General features: G+C 38.8%; 1 protein-coding gene across 1 annotated transcript in view; it reads left to right on the top strand.

The window, feature by feature from the left end:
• The window catches only part of JAM2 (junctional adhesion molecule 2), a 63321-nt gene that overhangs the window by 43557 nt on the left and 3463 nt on the right, over nt 1–16301 (top strand). The window contains exons 3-9 of the mRNA XM_073363179.2: nt 2008–2121; nt 6882–7034; nt 8811–9016; nt 10434–10536; nt 12934–13041; nt 14437–14452; nt 15734–15773. Of these exons, the coding sequence (XP_073219280.1) occupies nt 2008–2121; nt 6882–7034; nt 8811–9016; nt 10434–10536; nt 12934–13041; nt 14437–14452; nt 15734–15773 (740 nt within the window). The remainder of the gene's footprint in view (nt 1–2007; nt 2122–6881; nt 7035–8810; nt 9017–10433; nt 10537–12933; nt 13042–14436; nt 14453–15733; nt 15774–16301) is intronic.

Here is a 16301-nt window from a genome sequence, read left to right as displayed (position 1 = left end):
AAATGTTTGTGGCTTAGAATAAGGAATATGAAGAAATTAATTTCCAAATCTAACTCTACATCAGTCGTCTATTACCAAATTTGAAATAAGTTTCTCTTGGTAATTTAAATTTAATTACCATTTCTAAATGTAGGTGAATGGATTTTCCTACCTTCCACTTAACAGTCAAACACTGCCAAAACAATTTTAGTGACTTTTCCTTCATTTAATAAGTTGCATACTAGTAAGTCAATCAGTTTTCCATTCAGTCTTCTTTGTGCTTACCCAATGTTGTTTTCCCCTCAACCATTCATTTTTGTCCTCCAATTCTCTCACCTTCCCACCAATTGCCTTTTCTTTCTCTTCCCTAAAGTTCTGTGTACTTAGTTCAGCCTCTCCTTAAAAATACCTTAAATAGAATTCTCCTACTTCTCCACCTCTGATTCTGTCTCCTCAATTCTGCCTGTCCCTCTCCTCCCACTCTGTCCAGTCTTTCTCCTCACTGCCTCCCACTCCATTTAGTCTCCCCTCTCCTCACGCTATAGAACAGCGCCTCTCTTCCTGGTGACTCTCCTCCCCTGTTGCTGAATGCAGTGAAGCTAGGGAGCTAAGGTTGAGGAGACCTGCACCACACTTTCTCCCCTCCGTATAACCCTTCCCAACCAAGCAGGAGCAGAGGAGGAGGTGGAGGAGGAAGTGCTTACATCATGTGAGCTAAGCACTGGGCTTCCTCTGTTCTCTGCCACCTCACAGGCAAGAGTCAGTGACCTCAACATTGCCCCTCTGTATTTTCTCCTTCCCTCTTCCGGCTCTGAAATGAAAGAATCTGGGCAGGAGAGAGAGAGAGACAATGCAAGTCTCATCCCTAAAGTGTAGGTGAATTATATAGGCTTGCAACACTGAAACTCAGCTACCTTCACTTTAGTTAGACGCAAATAAAGTTTGGAGCTCATAGGCTCAGCCAGCAATCGCAAGGGCCAGCAGTGAAAGACCCAGAGCACAGGCAGGAATTGACTAATGTTTTTCATTGTTAGAAAGGTAACAAAACAAAAATAAAAGGGAAAGGAAACTTCAATAAATCTTAAAGTACAGGAAGGCCACCGCCTATCCCATTCCACCTCCAGTCAGGAACTTCTGACTTCCTCAGCTAAGTACAGAACACACATTTTGTAAAGCATTGTGTATTTTTCTTTGGAACAGGCTGCCCTCCTGTCACTGTATTTTTCCTTATAATTGGGTGGCTTCTTTAATGTCTTGTCTCATTTTGTGTTGTCTTATTGCTCATGAAAAATGCCAAACTGGTAGCATTGTAGCTCTGAAGCCTCAGCTCTGGTCTGGAAGGACAAACAGTAGGGGTGAATGTCTCCATCATTTACTCAATCCTCAGTTTCCCTGGCTGAGATTGGGAATGAGTGCAAATTAAAGCAGGCTGTTGTGTGTGCTTTTGAGATGTGGACACTTGTCCGCTGGAAATTGGATACACCCTATCAAAGGTATAAAAGTCTTATAAAAGTCCCTATTAATGTGACCTGTATATGAAAGTCTCTATATTGCATTGCCAACCTTCTAAGCCATCTGTTTTACCCCTTCCACTTGAAAAAGAAAATAAAGATCAAGGCTTTCCATATATACTATAGAGAGATTGGAGGTAGTCAAAGATTTTTCATAATAATACTAGCGTTCTTTTCCTCCTTAGGCCAATCTGTACTAGAAAAGGTATGCCAATACAGCTGTACCAGCAAACCCACCTAGTAGAAACACACTTTCTACCGCCAAAAATGTGCTTTTGCCTGTATAACTTATAACGGTTCTCTTAAAGCTATACCGGCTTTAAATTCTCCCTCTAAATTCTGTTCTCCATTACACTTGTTTTATATTTGGAGTAAATACAATGAAGTCAATTTTGAGAGCAGGATTTGACTGTCACTGAATGCTGAAGCCCTTTAATAGAAAGAATATTATGATCAGTACTTGTAATTATACCAAGCACGGAGCTAAAACACTGATCATCTGTTTTCTTTTCCCTAGAGGCTATGCTTAGCTGTAAGTACTCAGCTGGAAAGGGTATTATTCCAAGAGTAGAATGGAAGAAACTCACAACCCGTGATGTCTCATTTGTGTACTACAAAGGTGACTTAGTAGGTAAGAAGCTGCAAACTTATAGACTGACGGATTAAAATGAAATTGCTAAAATGGAGCTTGCTTTCTTTTCTGAAGAGAATAACAATGACAAAAGGACTTCCCAGAATTGGGTTTTGATGAGCATATTCTTGAATGGCTTTCCATGCCAATAGCTACTATATCCTTGACGGTATTAAACATTTTAACTTGGAGATGTAGATGGGTCTTTTGTACTGTTCCATTTAGACTTCAAAAATGGCATTGCAGGTTCCCTGAATCCTTCCATAACCTGAGTGCATTTAAATAAAATTATCTGTCCTTATTGAAAACTTTATGATCCTCAGAACAAGCTTCTGAAAGATTCTTTAAAATGAAACTGGAGACTTGAACATAAATGTCATGGTAATATATACAGTGTAACAGCGTATTTTAAATACACCCCCATTCTTTTTAGGACTAGAACATAAGAATAAGTGTTCTTTCTTAAAATGACTTATTTCAGCTTTACATTTTGAGTGAATCTCTGTGGAACCATATACAAAAAATGCAAAGATTGTGTTAATGCAACATTGGGTTTGTATAGTCATGTTCACAAAGATTCAAGTCAAGCAAATGTCAACATTCCCACAGCCACCTTTATTCAGTTGTGCTGCATATGCTGTATGTATAACAGGATAGATTTTTACAGCAGAAAGAGTATTAAGTTACTGTGAGGGGGAGGGGTGGCGTGTTTCACCGCAAGAGCGCCTCCTTGAGCCAAATGTGGGGTAGCAGCTCTCCGCCCATCTGACACTCTCTGCCAATAGTCACTCTGGTCCTCCAGTGGTCTGCCTCTTCCTGGAACTCAGCCCTCCAGCCAAGTCATGATTTAAGACCCCCCTACCCTTTCAGGGTAACAAAAATACAACTAAAAGTTCATACACATCTTGACACAAAAGTTCTTTCTAACCCTTCTTGGGCTATTCCTCAGCCTCTCCTTTAGACTCAGTCTTCAGCCCCCCCGTGCTCAATAGTCCTTACCTCAGGCTTGTACACCCTTCTGCCAGCCCAGTCCAGGGACCCTGTATTAAGCAGTTAGGTCTGCTCCTTTGGATGCACTGCAGTTTCTCTGAGCCATTTCCCACCTCTGAGCCCCATGTGCTGCTCCTGTGCAGCCTGTACCTAACACAGCCTCTCCTCTTAAGCCTCTGGCTTCTCCCTGGGTTCTCCCAGACCTTTCTCTGTTGGACCATCGATCCCTTAGGACTAACTTTCTATGCCTTGTCCTCTTTCCAGGGTCACCACAGAATTAATTCCGTCCCTGTTCTCTCCCAGTCTTCAGTCTTCTTCAGTCTGCCTTCCCCAGACTGTCCCAGATAGAGAGAACTCCCTATCACCTTTCTCCTGGGTTTTGCTACTTTCTCTAGTCCCAGAGAGTGACTGCAGACTCTACCTGCAGCCCCCCTTCTTTTTTTTTTTTTTTTTTTTATTCCTTTGTGGCAGAATACACTTGACTGGATAGTCTATAGCCACCATCCGCTATAATTCCTAAACACCTAGTGGTTTGTATTCTCTTGTTCTGTCCTGTTTCTTTCAGATAACATAACACCTTTCGAATATTACCCCATTTTCTTGATATTTTTACTAAATAAACTACTGTAATTTTTGTTACTTTATGTCATTTAAATTTCTCGTAAAACTTTCTCTTTATCTAAGCCCTTACATACTCATAAAAGGTGATCAATTGTTTCTTCTACTTTACAGTGCACACATAGTCCATCTTTGTGCTTGTTCATTTATTCAAAAAAGATTTTTGTTTAAACCACAATGGCTGGTTAGTACTCTAAACAAAAGCACTTCATTTTTGCTGTCCGGGACCTGAAGTATGTCACTATCCTCAACTCTAGGGCACAATTCAAAAAATCTTCTTCCTCTTTTTTTCATCCAGTTTTTTTGCCATTCCTTTTTTAAATTTTTCTGTACTAGGCTTTACAATTCCTGTGTACTTAAGGGTATTTCTATATCAAATTCTTTCATTTCTTGCAGCACTTTTAGCTGTTTTGTCCGTTGTTTTGTTCCCTGTTATCCTGTTATGTGCTGCCATCTAGGCTAATGCTACATGTAATCCCATCTGGGTTAATTGTGTTATTAGAAATATAAATTCATCTATTAAATCACTTCTACACACAGAGACACCCTTTTTGTTGTCATAAAGCCTGATACTGAGTCTGAAAAAATGACCATTAGCATAATTGCCATTAGTTTGGCTGTCATGACAGCTACAAAATCAGCTAATCTTTTAGATGTACTGATCCCTAATTTTGGTATACAATATGCCATTCCTACTCTTCCTTTCCCTCCCCTCCCCATTTGTTATGGATTGCTCTGTATATATTTGACAAAAACAACTCACTTTTCATCTATGTACTTCATTTTTATACCCATTATCCCCTTTTACCCTTAAGTTCATAAAATAAGTCTAAATCTATATTTGGACATGTGGCCTTCCATTCATACCTAATTTTCCCATGACTAAAAGTTTTGACTTCGGTTAGCATTTCCCTGTCTTCCAACTGCTGCATCCACATTTTAACTCAAACAGCATGTGTAGTTCTAACATGGTGTGCTTTGGTCCACCTGTTGAATTCCTAACAAACCTCATATATGTATTCAATACTTTCACCATTGCAATTCCCATAAACTTTGGCCCAGAAAATTAGGCCCAGGAGCTTCATTTGTGGTGTAGCTAGAATTTCACTAGCAGCTATCTGTATCTCACACATGGGTGTTGTAATAAATACACCGTATGCTACTTCTAGTGCCTGTGCTTGCATTAAATCTAATTTTATTTTATTTTTTAGTTCTGATTTTGATGCTGACCCAAAATCTTGGCAGCCATAGTGGATAATTGGTCTGATTAAGGCTCTGAAAATCATCAGCAGAGTTTTCTTATCTGTCCCCCAGTTTGTCCCAGCAGTATTTTTACACAGGTTGATCCTTCCTTTATATTCATCTTAAACAGTCTATTTGATCTTTCCAAAGTAATTTAGTATCAAATATTATCCCTAGGAATTTTTTCCTTTGAATTATATTTATTTTTTCTCCATACGTATACAATTTACATTCTTTTGTAGCTTTCCTTTTTGTAAAGATTAGTTCTTTGGTTTTAGCAATGGAGAACTTGAAACCCCATGCCTTTCCCAGTCTGAAGTCTCTCATAGAACTTGGTTGATTCTCTTTTCTTCCACTTCATTGTGCCTGCTTCTCATCCATAGAGCACGCTGATCTGTACCTACCCCAGCACTTGTTTGCTTTGGAAGATAATTTAAAATAATATTAAATGAGGTCAGGCTGATGCTTCCCTGCAGCCCCTTCTGCTCTCAGCCTTTTCGGTTTATAGTCCTCTTCCAGCCACTCCCCAGCTGGGCTTCATCCTCAGTTACACTTGGCTCTCCCTCCAGGTGCAGCCTAATATGTTAATTGACGTCTTACACCCTTTTGGAGCCTGTGTGAGATACACGCCACATCATAGTTTGACATCCAATCAGACAAGAAGCGGGAAGAGGAAATAGGAAATTTGTGCAATGCAGTCAAGTGAATGTTGCTGTTGGATTCTTAAGTTTTATTGACTTTTTGTGATTTTTTTTTAATGGGGTTTCTTTATTTCAGAGTTTTTAACTAAATGGCGGAAAAAAGGAGGATGGGGCGGGAAGTAAAAAAGCCAAAGCTATTTGATTTGCAGAGCTTGCAAACTGTACTGGCCTTGCTAATAGACTCGTACATTCCAGATTCTGCATGTTTGCCATTTGTGGAGATAACAAGCTTGACAGGTTGAGATTATAAGATGCTCATGCTATAAATTTACAGAACTGAAAAGCTCTGGCAGTAGAGCTTGTAAGTTCCTTAAAGCAGCAAGTACATCTATATTTTCATACGTAGCTGTAGCCTGAACAAAATTTTCTACCCTGTGTGCTCTGTAGAGTTTGCAAAAGGCCATATTATTGCTAAACTTTTTTTTCAAGCCAAGCAAAATACATTAATGCTCAATGAAAACTGACAATCACAAGGTTCAAATTGTAAACATCAGTTATTTTTATTGTAGCTTTGTTCAAAAAGCTGTAGCTATTTTTTTTCTCTTTTCAATGGGAAGTTAGTTTTGCCCTCATAACACACACACTCCCATAACTCAAATGTCTGAAAGAATTTTGTTCCAACTTAAAAAAAAAAAATCACCTTTGACCAGATACCAAGTATAGAAAAAAATCAGCCCACAAGGTGAAAGGTATGTGATAACAGGACTGTAATGGAGTCTGGATTTTTGAAAGCTTAACTAGAGAGCTTTGGGCCAACATTCTCTATCCATAATAAATGGCACTTTTAAGTTTCTTAGACGATGCAGATTTCATCAAGCCACCCAAGAGCATGGGGGAAACGCATGTGCTGCCAAATTCAAGATGGGTCTTGGGATTCCAACTCTCTAGGCTGTTGGAAACTGGCTGTGTTTCATAAGTGATGCCTTTGGTTTGTGAACAAAGGGTGTAAAGTTTGGGCTTAAGGTATCGCCTTGTTTCTCTAAACTTATTTGTAGAGTGGAAGTGATAGTATCTTTGAAGAAAAGTGCTCAAATATATCGCCATTCAGTGGAAAATGAGGCACAAAGATTATCAAGATTAAAGAAGTGAGCAATGATCGATGACTAGATGCATGGTGTGGTTTCAAGACGAGCCAACGATGCACAGTGATATTTTATTTTTATAACAGGCTTGAGTTGCATAGTCTAACTGTCATATTCTCTTTTAAAGGTGATCTGAAAGGCCGAGCAGAGATGATAGATTCAAGCATACGAATTAGAAATGTGACCAGAAAAGATTCTGCGAGATACCGTTGTGAAGTTAGTGCGCCGACTGCACGGGGACAAAATCTGGCAGAGACTATTGTTACTCTCACAGTGTTGGGTAGAAACCTAACTTTGACTCTGGGTTTTTGTTGAGGTCAATCCTAAGGGCAAGGTGGTAGGGGGAATTCAGTATGGATATTTTTTCTCATGCAATCTCTTTTGTTCATAACATTGTTTGCCAAATGACAAAGTGTACATTCTTTTCTGAGTTCTCTTTAATGTTTTTACAAACTGCATTTACCTTCTTTTGACTAGCTCTAACGAATAATTAATAATAGGGAAGAAATCTACCCTCACAATCTTTTCTGAAAGTTTGGCCTGTATATTAAGGCTGGGATTTTCAAATGGGCCTAAGAGAGTTGGCCTAACTCTCTTAGGCCCCATTGAATTTCCCAACACCAAAGCAACTATGACAGCTTAAAGTGCATTGATAATCACTCTGTTGATAGAAATAAATCCAAAACACACAACTGTGAAGAGGCCAGTGCTAGTTCCAAATTCTGATTAGGTTACAAGTAAAACTCAGAGGTCTTCTCCTTGTCCACTTTACAAAACTGCACACAGAAATACCAGCCTCTCTTCCGGAGAGATCCATGTCTGGGCTGGCAGAAATGTTATCTGGACTGAGGCACCTGTATGTGGAAAAGGCTTCACTGGATCTTTTTCAGCAACTGCCAGTACAAAGACTGGATGAAGTTCTTCATAAGCCCTGTATTCATAGGTGCTGGAACTGGCTTGAAGTAGTTTCCGTTATATACTACTCCTAGGGGAATTCTGTGCCAAAAAATTAAAAATTCTTCAAAAAAAAAATATTCTGCGCACAAAATTTGGAAATTCTGCAAAATTCTGCATATTTTATTTATCAAAATAACACAGTATGATCACACCAGTTTAAATTACTTTTGGTTATTTATCTCCAAATACCTGTCCGCAAGTATGTCTGTAACAGTGCAGACAACAAAAAAGATTCAGGGACTGTTTTTTGACAAATAGATTCCTTATCGGCATATCAATACAGAACACAAAGCAGAGTGGGTATTTTGTTCATTTAAAAATAAAAAGCCACAGTTCAGTGATTCTTGGCCTTTAGTGGTGACTAACCAAATGGCTGAAATATCATACTGACTAGAGCTGTTCAAAAAATTTTAATGAAAAAGTGTTTCCACCAAAAATTACTTCTCAAACTATATGAAATTTTTTTTCTGTGAAAATCTGTCAGTTGAAACTTTTTTGAAACCAAAAGTAATTATTTTATTTTATTTTCCTTCCCACCCCCCTGCCCTTTCACTAGTTCAGGGGAAAAAATAGGGGAGGAGGGAATTGAGGGGAAGATGCTCAAAAAATGGGTGGGAAATTGTTTCAAATAAGTGAAAACAACAAGAACAAAATATTTCAACAAAAAATAAAAAAAATCCATGGAAAGTTTTGCCTGATTCCACATTCTCTTGAGTCCATGGAACTAAGTGCTGTGCTGGCAGGATGGAGGAGGGGAGGGCGGTTGAGAAGATGATCTTGGATTGGATGGTCGTGAGAGGGGCAGAGCAAGGGAGATGCAACAGCAGGTTGAAGGGGCTGGGAGCAAGGTGCTCCTTCCCTTTCCAGGTTCCTAGCAACCCAGGGATTTTTCTGTGTTCTCGTTTAGTGGAGTGTGACCCACTGGTCACCTCCTGGTGATCCCTTTCTTGGCCATGCCCCACCAGTCTATCCTGTTAGTTAATACATGGTGGGGTTCTTTGGATTGTCTTTGATGCCTAAGCAAATGTTGAAATAGAAATGCGAATGTTAATTTAAAACACTTAAACTGCCAAATGACAAATATGTTTTCATTATTCAGTGGCCTCGGCAGCTCCATCGTGTGAAGTGCCCAGCTCAGCGATGAGTGGAACAGTAGTGCAACTGAGTTGTAAAGAAAATGAAGGGTCTCCTGCTTCTGAGTACAAGTGGTATAGGAATGGTGTTGCTTTACTGGAAAATACAGGAACAGGCAGTGCTAAAATAGGAAACATTTCTTATACCATGAATAAAAAGACTGGAACATTGGTAAGATCATCTTGTCCAACTCTTTCTTTTGACTTTTGTGTCTGAAAGAAGATTAAATCTGTTATTCATGTTACACTATGACCATTGTGCTAGGCATTGTGCAGATGAGAAACAAACAAACAAAAAATCCATGTCCCACATTGCTCACAGTCTACATATCAGACAGGATACAACAGGTGGATGAAATACACAAATTGGGTGGGAGTAGAGTGAAAGGATGAGGTAAAATAATTTAGCAGAGTTTTGCAAAATAAACAGAAGTTACAGCTTGCCACATGCGTAATCAGTGCCAGATCAGGCATCGCAGTACAGATAAGTTTTTTTAAGGAGGCATTTTAAAAGAGGATAAAGTAGACATCTTTACAGACTTCCATGAGTAGTTGTTCCCAAGCACAGAGGGCAATATTGGAGAAACAGATGTTTAGGAAATGTAAAAGTAACTTTCCAGATATACTTATAGGGCCCAATCCTGCACCAGTAAAGACTGAGCAGGAAGCAGGCCCCATATCAGCATAGGCGTCTTTTCCAGAACTACATATCTCTTTCAAGAGGCTTCCATGGATGCTTTTCAGTTATTATTAATGATAAATTTTAATCCAGGACTTTCTAATTTTGGGCCCTCGCCTTTATGGATGATCAAAGTCAGATACCTTAGAGGAGTCTGATTTTCAGAAGGTGAATGATCAGCATACTCTGAAAATCCCACCCCTTTAAGGTGTGTCAGACTGAGCACCACAAACTAGCATCACTAGTCACTTCTGAAAATCTTGGCCTTGATGCATAGTTGTGGCTCTCAGAGAACGAGCCTAATTTCAAAGCCCACTGAAGTCAATGAAAAGACACCCACTGAGTTTGATGAGTTTTGGAAAGTCCCCACCTCTCCCTTTCTTGTTGTTTATGTGAAATAGTCATCTGTTTCATCATACTTCAAAAAAGAAAAAATAACCCATAGTTTAAAGAACTAATTGTCTAACTGGTATCAATATAGTGTCCCTCTTCTCCCAACCTCCTAACTTTAAATCACATGGTGATAGTATTTCATAACTGGAGCTGGTTGGGAAATTTCTGTCTGAATGATTTTCCAACAGAAATGCAGTTTCCACAAAATTGAAATTTTCCACAGGGAAATTTTGAGTTTGCTTAAAAAATTCAATTTTCCACCAGGAAAATCAAAATAAAATATTTAATTTTGAATCAAATTCAATTAAACAAAATTAAATTTCAATTTCAGAAATGTTTAAATGTTTTGTTTTGATAAAATGTTGAAACAAAATGTTTCTGAATTTTTTTGAATTTGTTTTGTTAAATTTCAACTTTTCATCCAAATTTGGGACAAAAACAAAAATGTCAGGATTTCCATGGGATGGAAATTCTAAATTTCACTCAGCTTTATTGGTGACTTTTTAAAATTTAACAGCTATTTAACACCGTTTCAAAGAAGGACACTGGAGAGTATTACTGTGAAGCCTCTAATGGAATTGGACTTCCTCAAAAATGCTCTGTGAAGCGAATGCAAGTTGGTAAGTGTGAAAAGCAAATAAGGCAAAAAAATCTGTAGATGAAAATGACTTTATTGCATGACACATGTGAGAAGCTAAGACTAGGTTCAAATTATACTGTCTTATTCCTCCCCCAGAATGCTGGAGTCAAATGCAATTACATGATGTTTGTTACGAATGCTATTTATGTAGACATTTTGGCTGCTTAAATCACTCCTCTTCTAAAAAGAAGCAGTAGAGATTACTGTATCTTACAAAAGGTTGGTTAGCTCAGACTGTTTTAAAATGATCAAATGTCCTGCTTTCAGAAGATTACTATGCATTAAACTCCACTGAACAATAGTATGTACATAAGATATTAATATTTCAGAATGTTTTTGTGGAGGCTGTAAAGTACGAGCTGCAAGTCTTGTTTCACAGATATTTTCCCTGAGACATTTTTATGTGAGGCTTTAATGCAGCAAGTCAGAAAACTATTTCTGATCTTCATTTTCTTATCGGAAAAACAGTAATAAATGTGACATTTATATCTGGTTAAAGGGACACTGTCAAGGTTGATAGGCCTAATGTTTGTTTTGCTTTCTGCTCCTTATCTGTTTGCAACATCCATGTAACTTGTTAGATGTAGAATTTGTTTTGTAAAGAAGTCCATCCATGATTTTTTCCCTAAAGAAAAAAAATATATTCTCGCAGCCCAGCACTCTTGAGTAGCTCTGCAAAATCCCACAGCAGTGCATGCACAAGTGATGGAGAGAAGTTGGTAAGGAATATTTCAAGCTTCTGAAAGGTTTTAATCAACAGTGAAGGGGAAAATGCTTCTAATGGATGGATTCTACAAAATACCGTGGCAGTGACCTTTTAAACCAGGGGTCTCAGACTCAATTTACCTTAGGGCCAGTGCCAGTCCTCAAATCTTCCCAGCGGGCCAATAATGTCACTGAAGATGGTGTTCAGAAAAGAAAACGTTTATATTGTATTTCTTAGAAATAATAAAACGGTCATGCAACTTTATACAATTCTTCGCCTGCCAGAGAGTTTTTAGTGTTTGCCAGACAGCTGGCAACACTTCAGTTGTGTCAGTTTGTTGATGTTTGGCCTCAGTGACTGAGCGGTTGAAACCTTCAGGATTGCAGCAAGGGGTGTGTCAGAGAGTTGTGTTCGGTATTTTGACTGGTTTGTATTCATTGTCGGAAAAAAGTGACACTGCCTCCAGGGCTGACTCTTCCCAGCAACTAATGAAGCTGCCTCCTTGGCTGACTCTGCCTGGGGGGCGGTGCCTGCAGCAGACATTGCCGGCAGCGTGTCTGCCTGCGTCTCTCCTCCATGGGCCACGGTGGGGAGTTTCTCGGGCCGCAGATGGCCCGCGGGCCGGGACATGGAGACCCCTGTTTTAAACAGTGCTCTAATATTTCTTACTCTCTCAAGACCTGGTTCAAAGCCTGCTGAAGTCAATAGAAAGACTTTGGATCCGGCCTTTTAATGCATTCATGTTGTATTTGAATAACTACATGCTATCAAGGCAGAATTCCTCTGCTGGGGAAACATTAATCCAAGCCCGAAACTGGTATTTATTAACACACACAATAAGCTTGGGTTTTTGGGGGAGACAATGTTTTCAAATCTGTGTGCTTGTAGTTAGGCAACCAAATATATATTTGGGCATCTAAGTAGAAGCGGCCTAATCTCTCCCCCGAAGGTGCACACTTGAGGCTCTCATTGATTATAATGGGAATGGGGATTGCTCATCACCACAGAAAAATCAGGCCACTTCTGCATAGGTGCCCAAATCTGGATTAAGGAATCTAATTTTAGGCACCCAAGTTTGAATACTTTGGCCTTGGTGGTTTAGTTTTTAAAAAGCCTCACTTTCATTCACGTCAGAAGCCGTTAAGTTTCATGCTTTATGATTCAACAGTGTGAAAATTCTTGGTTCCACAAATATCATTCTGTGTCAACATTTTCATCAGCTGTTACATTACTACTATTTTAATCAAACTAACTTAAAACAAATCTTCTAGAACAGCTGTTTCCATTTACAGGCTTCAGGATATATTCTCCATTTGACGTGTGTAACTTGAATGACACCAGGGGTTAGGCACTCATCTAGATGAGAAAATACCCCCTTGTCTCTATCAAGTTTTTGACTTTTGGGGTCATATTAAGAATTTTGAGGTGTGTTTAAAAAGCTTTATGCTAACGAGGGTATTATTTGGTGGGTAGTAGAAGTGAATGGAACAGATATTTTGAGAATGTTTCTGGTTTCTAGCAACTTACATGTCACAGGCATTTACATATTGTATTCTGTAGTTATTATTGCCACTGCTCTCTGGAATTTTAATGGAATAGTGGGAAAACTGTTACAATGGCAAGTTTTTGCTTTTTGGTTTTTAACACTATTAATTTTGTTTTCATTTATAGATGACCTTAATATAAGCGGAATCATAGCTGCTGTAGTAGTTGTGGCTCTGGTAATGGCATTATGTGGCCTTGGGGTATTTTATGCACACAAAAAAGGTTACTTTTCAAGTAAGTTAAGTTAAATCTTGCCTGCCTTATAGACATCAGGAAACTTGCTATGACTAAATATTTCTACTGTCTGTAGAGTATACTCCTTTTTCATGTAGGGTCTGATTCTGCACTATTGAAGCCAATGGAAGTATTGCATCTGTCTTCAGTAAGGGTAGGATCTGGCCCATAGTTATTTGTTCTGCCTACTCCTTTTGATCATACCCAGTTTACTTGTCACAAAAGAAAATGAGATAGAAATGGCAGGCTAGTCATAAATTGCTGCTGAAAGGGAATTTAGGCAAATGCGGAGAGTCCAAGTAAGCTCCAGTTAAGATAGTTTTGAAAATATTAGAAAAAAGTTTAAACATTTTCTCTTGCCCACAGTTGTATTTTCCACAAATGTTCATGAACTGAGTCAGAGAATTTCTAGCTCACCCAGTCAATGACAGGTACCTTGAAGTAAATGAACTCTAAGCTCAGGGGAGACAGAGCCCGGGATAAATAACTACTTGGGTACAAAGTCTAGCAGATGAAAGAAGTTACAAATTCCTTCCCCAAAGTGTGTCATAACAGGGCTAGTGAGAAACCAAAAACTCCTTGAAAGACATTAGGTATAAATTTATTTCTGGCCAGAATTCTGCCGTGTTTACTCATTTAGCAGGGCACCAAATAAATAAAAGAAGAGCAACAAAATTACACCTGTATGTTATGAAGTACATATAATATGCACACATATCAAATATGTGTGTGTGCTATGTACGTTAAAGGGACATTAATTGGTGGTTTTGGTTTCTAAAATCTGTCTGTTCCAGTAAAAAGAAGTAATTTAAACAGTCATTTTTTAATCTAAGATGTAAGCAGTACTGAAACTTGCATCCTGGTGGAAATGGACTTGCTGACTCCATCTGATGGACCATAATGAAAGTACATGTCAGGAAAACTGATGCTTTTATTAAATTTCATAATAGCTGGGCAACTTCCCCAGGGTATTTACAATAGGGGCCATGGAGTCTAATACAGTGAATACAGGCAGTGATGCAGGAGAATGTCTCAGGATGTGTCTGAAAGAGGGGACACGGCTTTTTGGGAGTGTAGGGGGGAGCGAGGTGCTGCAGATTGATTTGAGAGCAGTTTCACGAGAGCAGGTAGCTGAACACTGTCAGAAGTAGACTAATAACTTCAGAGGAGAGGGGGCTTGGACAGTTTTCCTGCTGGCTTATCCAGACAGACTGCTGCCAAGGGCATCACTTGTTCATCCTCCAGTGAAAAACATAGTTCAGCAGCTACTGTCAGAAATTAAAGGGATGAGGAAGGACAAGAATTAAATGTTATCCACAGGAGATATTTCACAGGATGTTTATTAGCCAGAGAAATTACTGTGTGCTAAATATGTTTTTTCTTTTACTTTTCCAGAAGAAAGCTCTTCTCAGTAAGTATATCACTTTTGGGTAGTTAATTTAATTTGTGCTTCGATGATGTAAGAAATGTGATTCTTGTTCAGGGCTTTCCACATCATTATTATACATGGGGGTGTTTTGTATCTTATTTTTGATAACCTGTTCTGAAATATTCTTTAGGCTACTACTTTGGTGGCTGGATTTTCTCACTATGCTTACTAAGCTGCATACTAACACCAAGCCACTATTAATAAATGAACCAACCAATACTTCTGTTAAACAAACAGAGGTAAATTTTCAGATGGCTGTGTCCCCTCCCCCTTTTGGTTGTCATTCAAACCCCTAATTCAGCCACAGACATAAATCTTGCTTGGCCAACTCCCTGGTTGTGAATGCAAAGTACCTAGGTAGAAGATTTTACCCAAATCTCTGTCTGCAGATCATTTTGGAAACTGGTCATCACCTCAGTCTTGCGATGGAAGTGTGTTAGTTCTGTGAAATCAGCAACTGTACATACAGTACATACAAGCTGATTGTACAAGATAGGCTGAGATACATGCTCACATATGAGACTAATACTGAGTCCTTAAAGTGGAGGCTGGCCTTTCTTCTGTCTAGCTAAGCTCAGTGTTAATAACTCACATTCTCAAATGAGGCCAATGGCAGGAAAAAGCAAGTAATTTACTAAAAGAAGATATCGCCAAGTACTTCTTAAAAATACTTTCTGATACTTGTTTTATGATGGTCATGAATATAATATACATCATCACTATACGAGCCATAACCAGATATGCATCACATCTTGGAGCCTTAAAGTAACAAGCCAGGGAAGCTAGTTTGGCAGTGGCTCATGATGCAAGGATTTTGTTGTCTAGAAGCTCCCTAAGGTATCGTCACAGATATTGTAATGGACAGAAGACAATGGACATGCCCCAATGTAAAATGTTGCTGTCTGTGCCACTGGAGAGAAGGACATTTTATGAAAGAGCTATTTCCATTACATAGTATTTTCACACATCCACTACAGATCTTGTTAATTGTGAGCTGTGAAATGGTGATAACTTTCTTTACTTGGTCAAGATATTCTCATAAAGTAATCTGTCTTTAGTCAGATAGGAATGCCTTTCAGATAGCACACTGCAAAACACTGCTTTACCTCCTGAAAATCAGTGAGCCCCACAGACTCAATCTAAGATGAAACCAGGATGGTGTCTAAAGTGGGCAAATTTGTTTCATTTTTATCTGCTTGTACTTCAGTTCTCGGAGAAGCTTATTTATACACAATCTGCCTTCTTTGTTTATTTCACAAACAGGAAGAAGAGTTCTGACTATAAATATACCCCAAGTGAAAAGGTGAGTGTATTCAGCAATCAGCTAGGGCATTTGTGGGAGCTGCTCATCATGAGCCAATTAAGTTTCCATTTCCTGTGACTGTCCAATTCATTGGCCCTGAAATGAATAAAGATTAATACATTTCCTATATTTGAAAGAACAGAGGTGAGTCTTTGTTCTTTTTGGCTGAAGAACAGTTCAGGGTTTTGCTTCTAAGAAAACACTTGGATTAAGTGAGGGAAAATTACAGCTTTAATTAAACACATGGCGTCAAGTCTAATGTTCTACAGAGAATGTGAATTGGAACTATCTTTCCCTTGCCTTATCTTACTATATCATACTGAAATATTTTACATGTGTACTGTGGTAGAAATATTTTACATGTGTACTGTGGTAGAATAATCCCAGAAATTACAAAATCATCCTTTGACCAATGATCCCTTTGTTTTTTCCTGTGTGTGGAACAATCGACTTCCACAGCTCAAGTTTGAGATCTACAAGCACAGTTTCACCATTCTCACACTCTCTCCCTCTTGCTACAGGGAGGTA

This window comes from Lepidochelys kempii, chromosome 1, assembly GCF_965140285.1.
Source record: "Lepidochelys kempii isolate rLepKem1 chromosome 1, rLepKem1.hap1, whole genome shotgun sequence".
Classification (NCBI taxonomy): domain Eukaryota; kingdom Metazoa; phylum Chordata; order Testudines; family Cheloniidae; genus Lepidochelys; species Lepidochelys kempii.
This window is presented reverse-complemented; position numbering and strand designations above follow the sequence as displayed.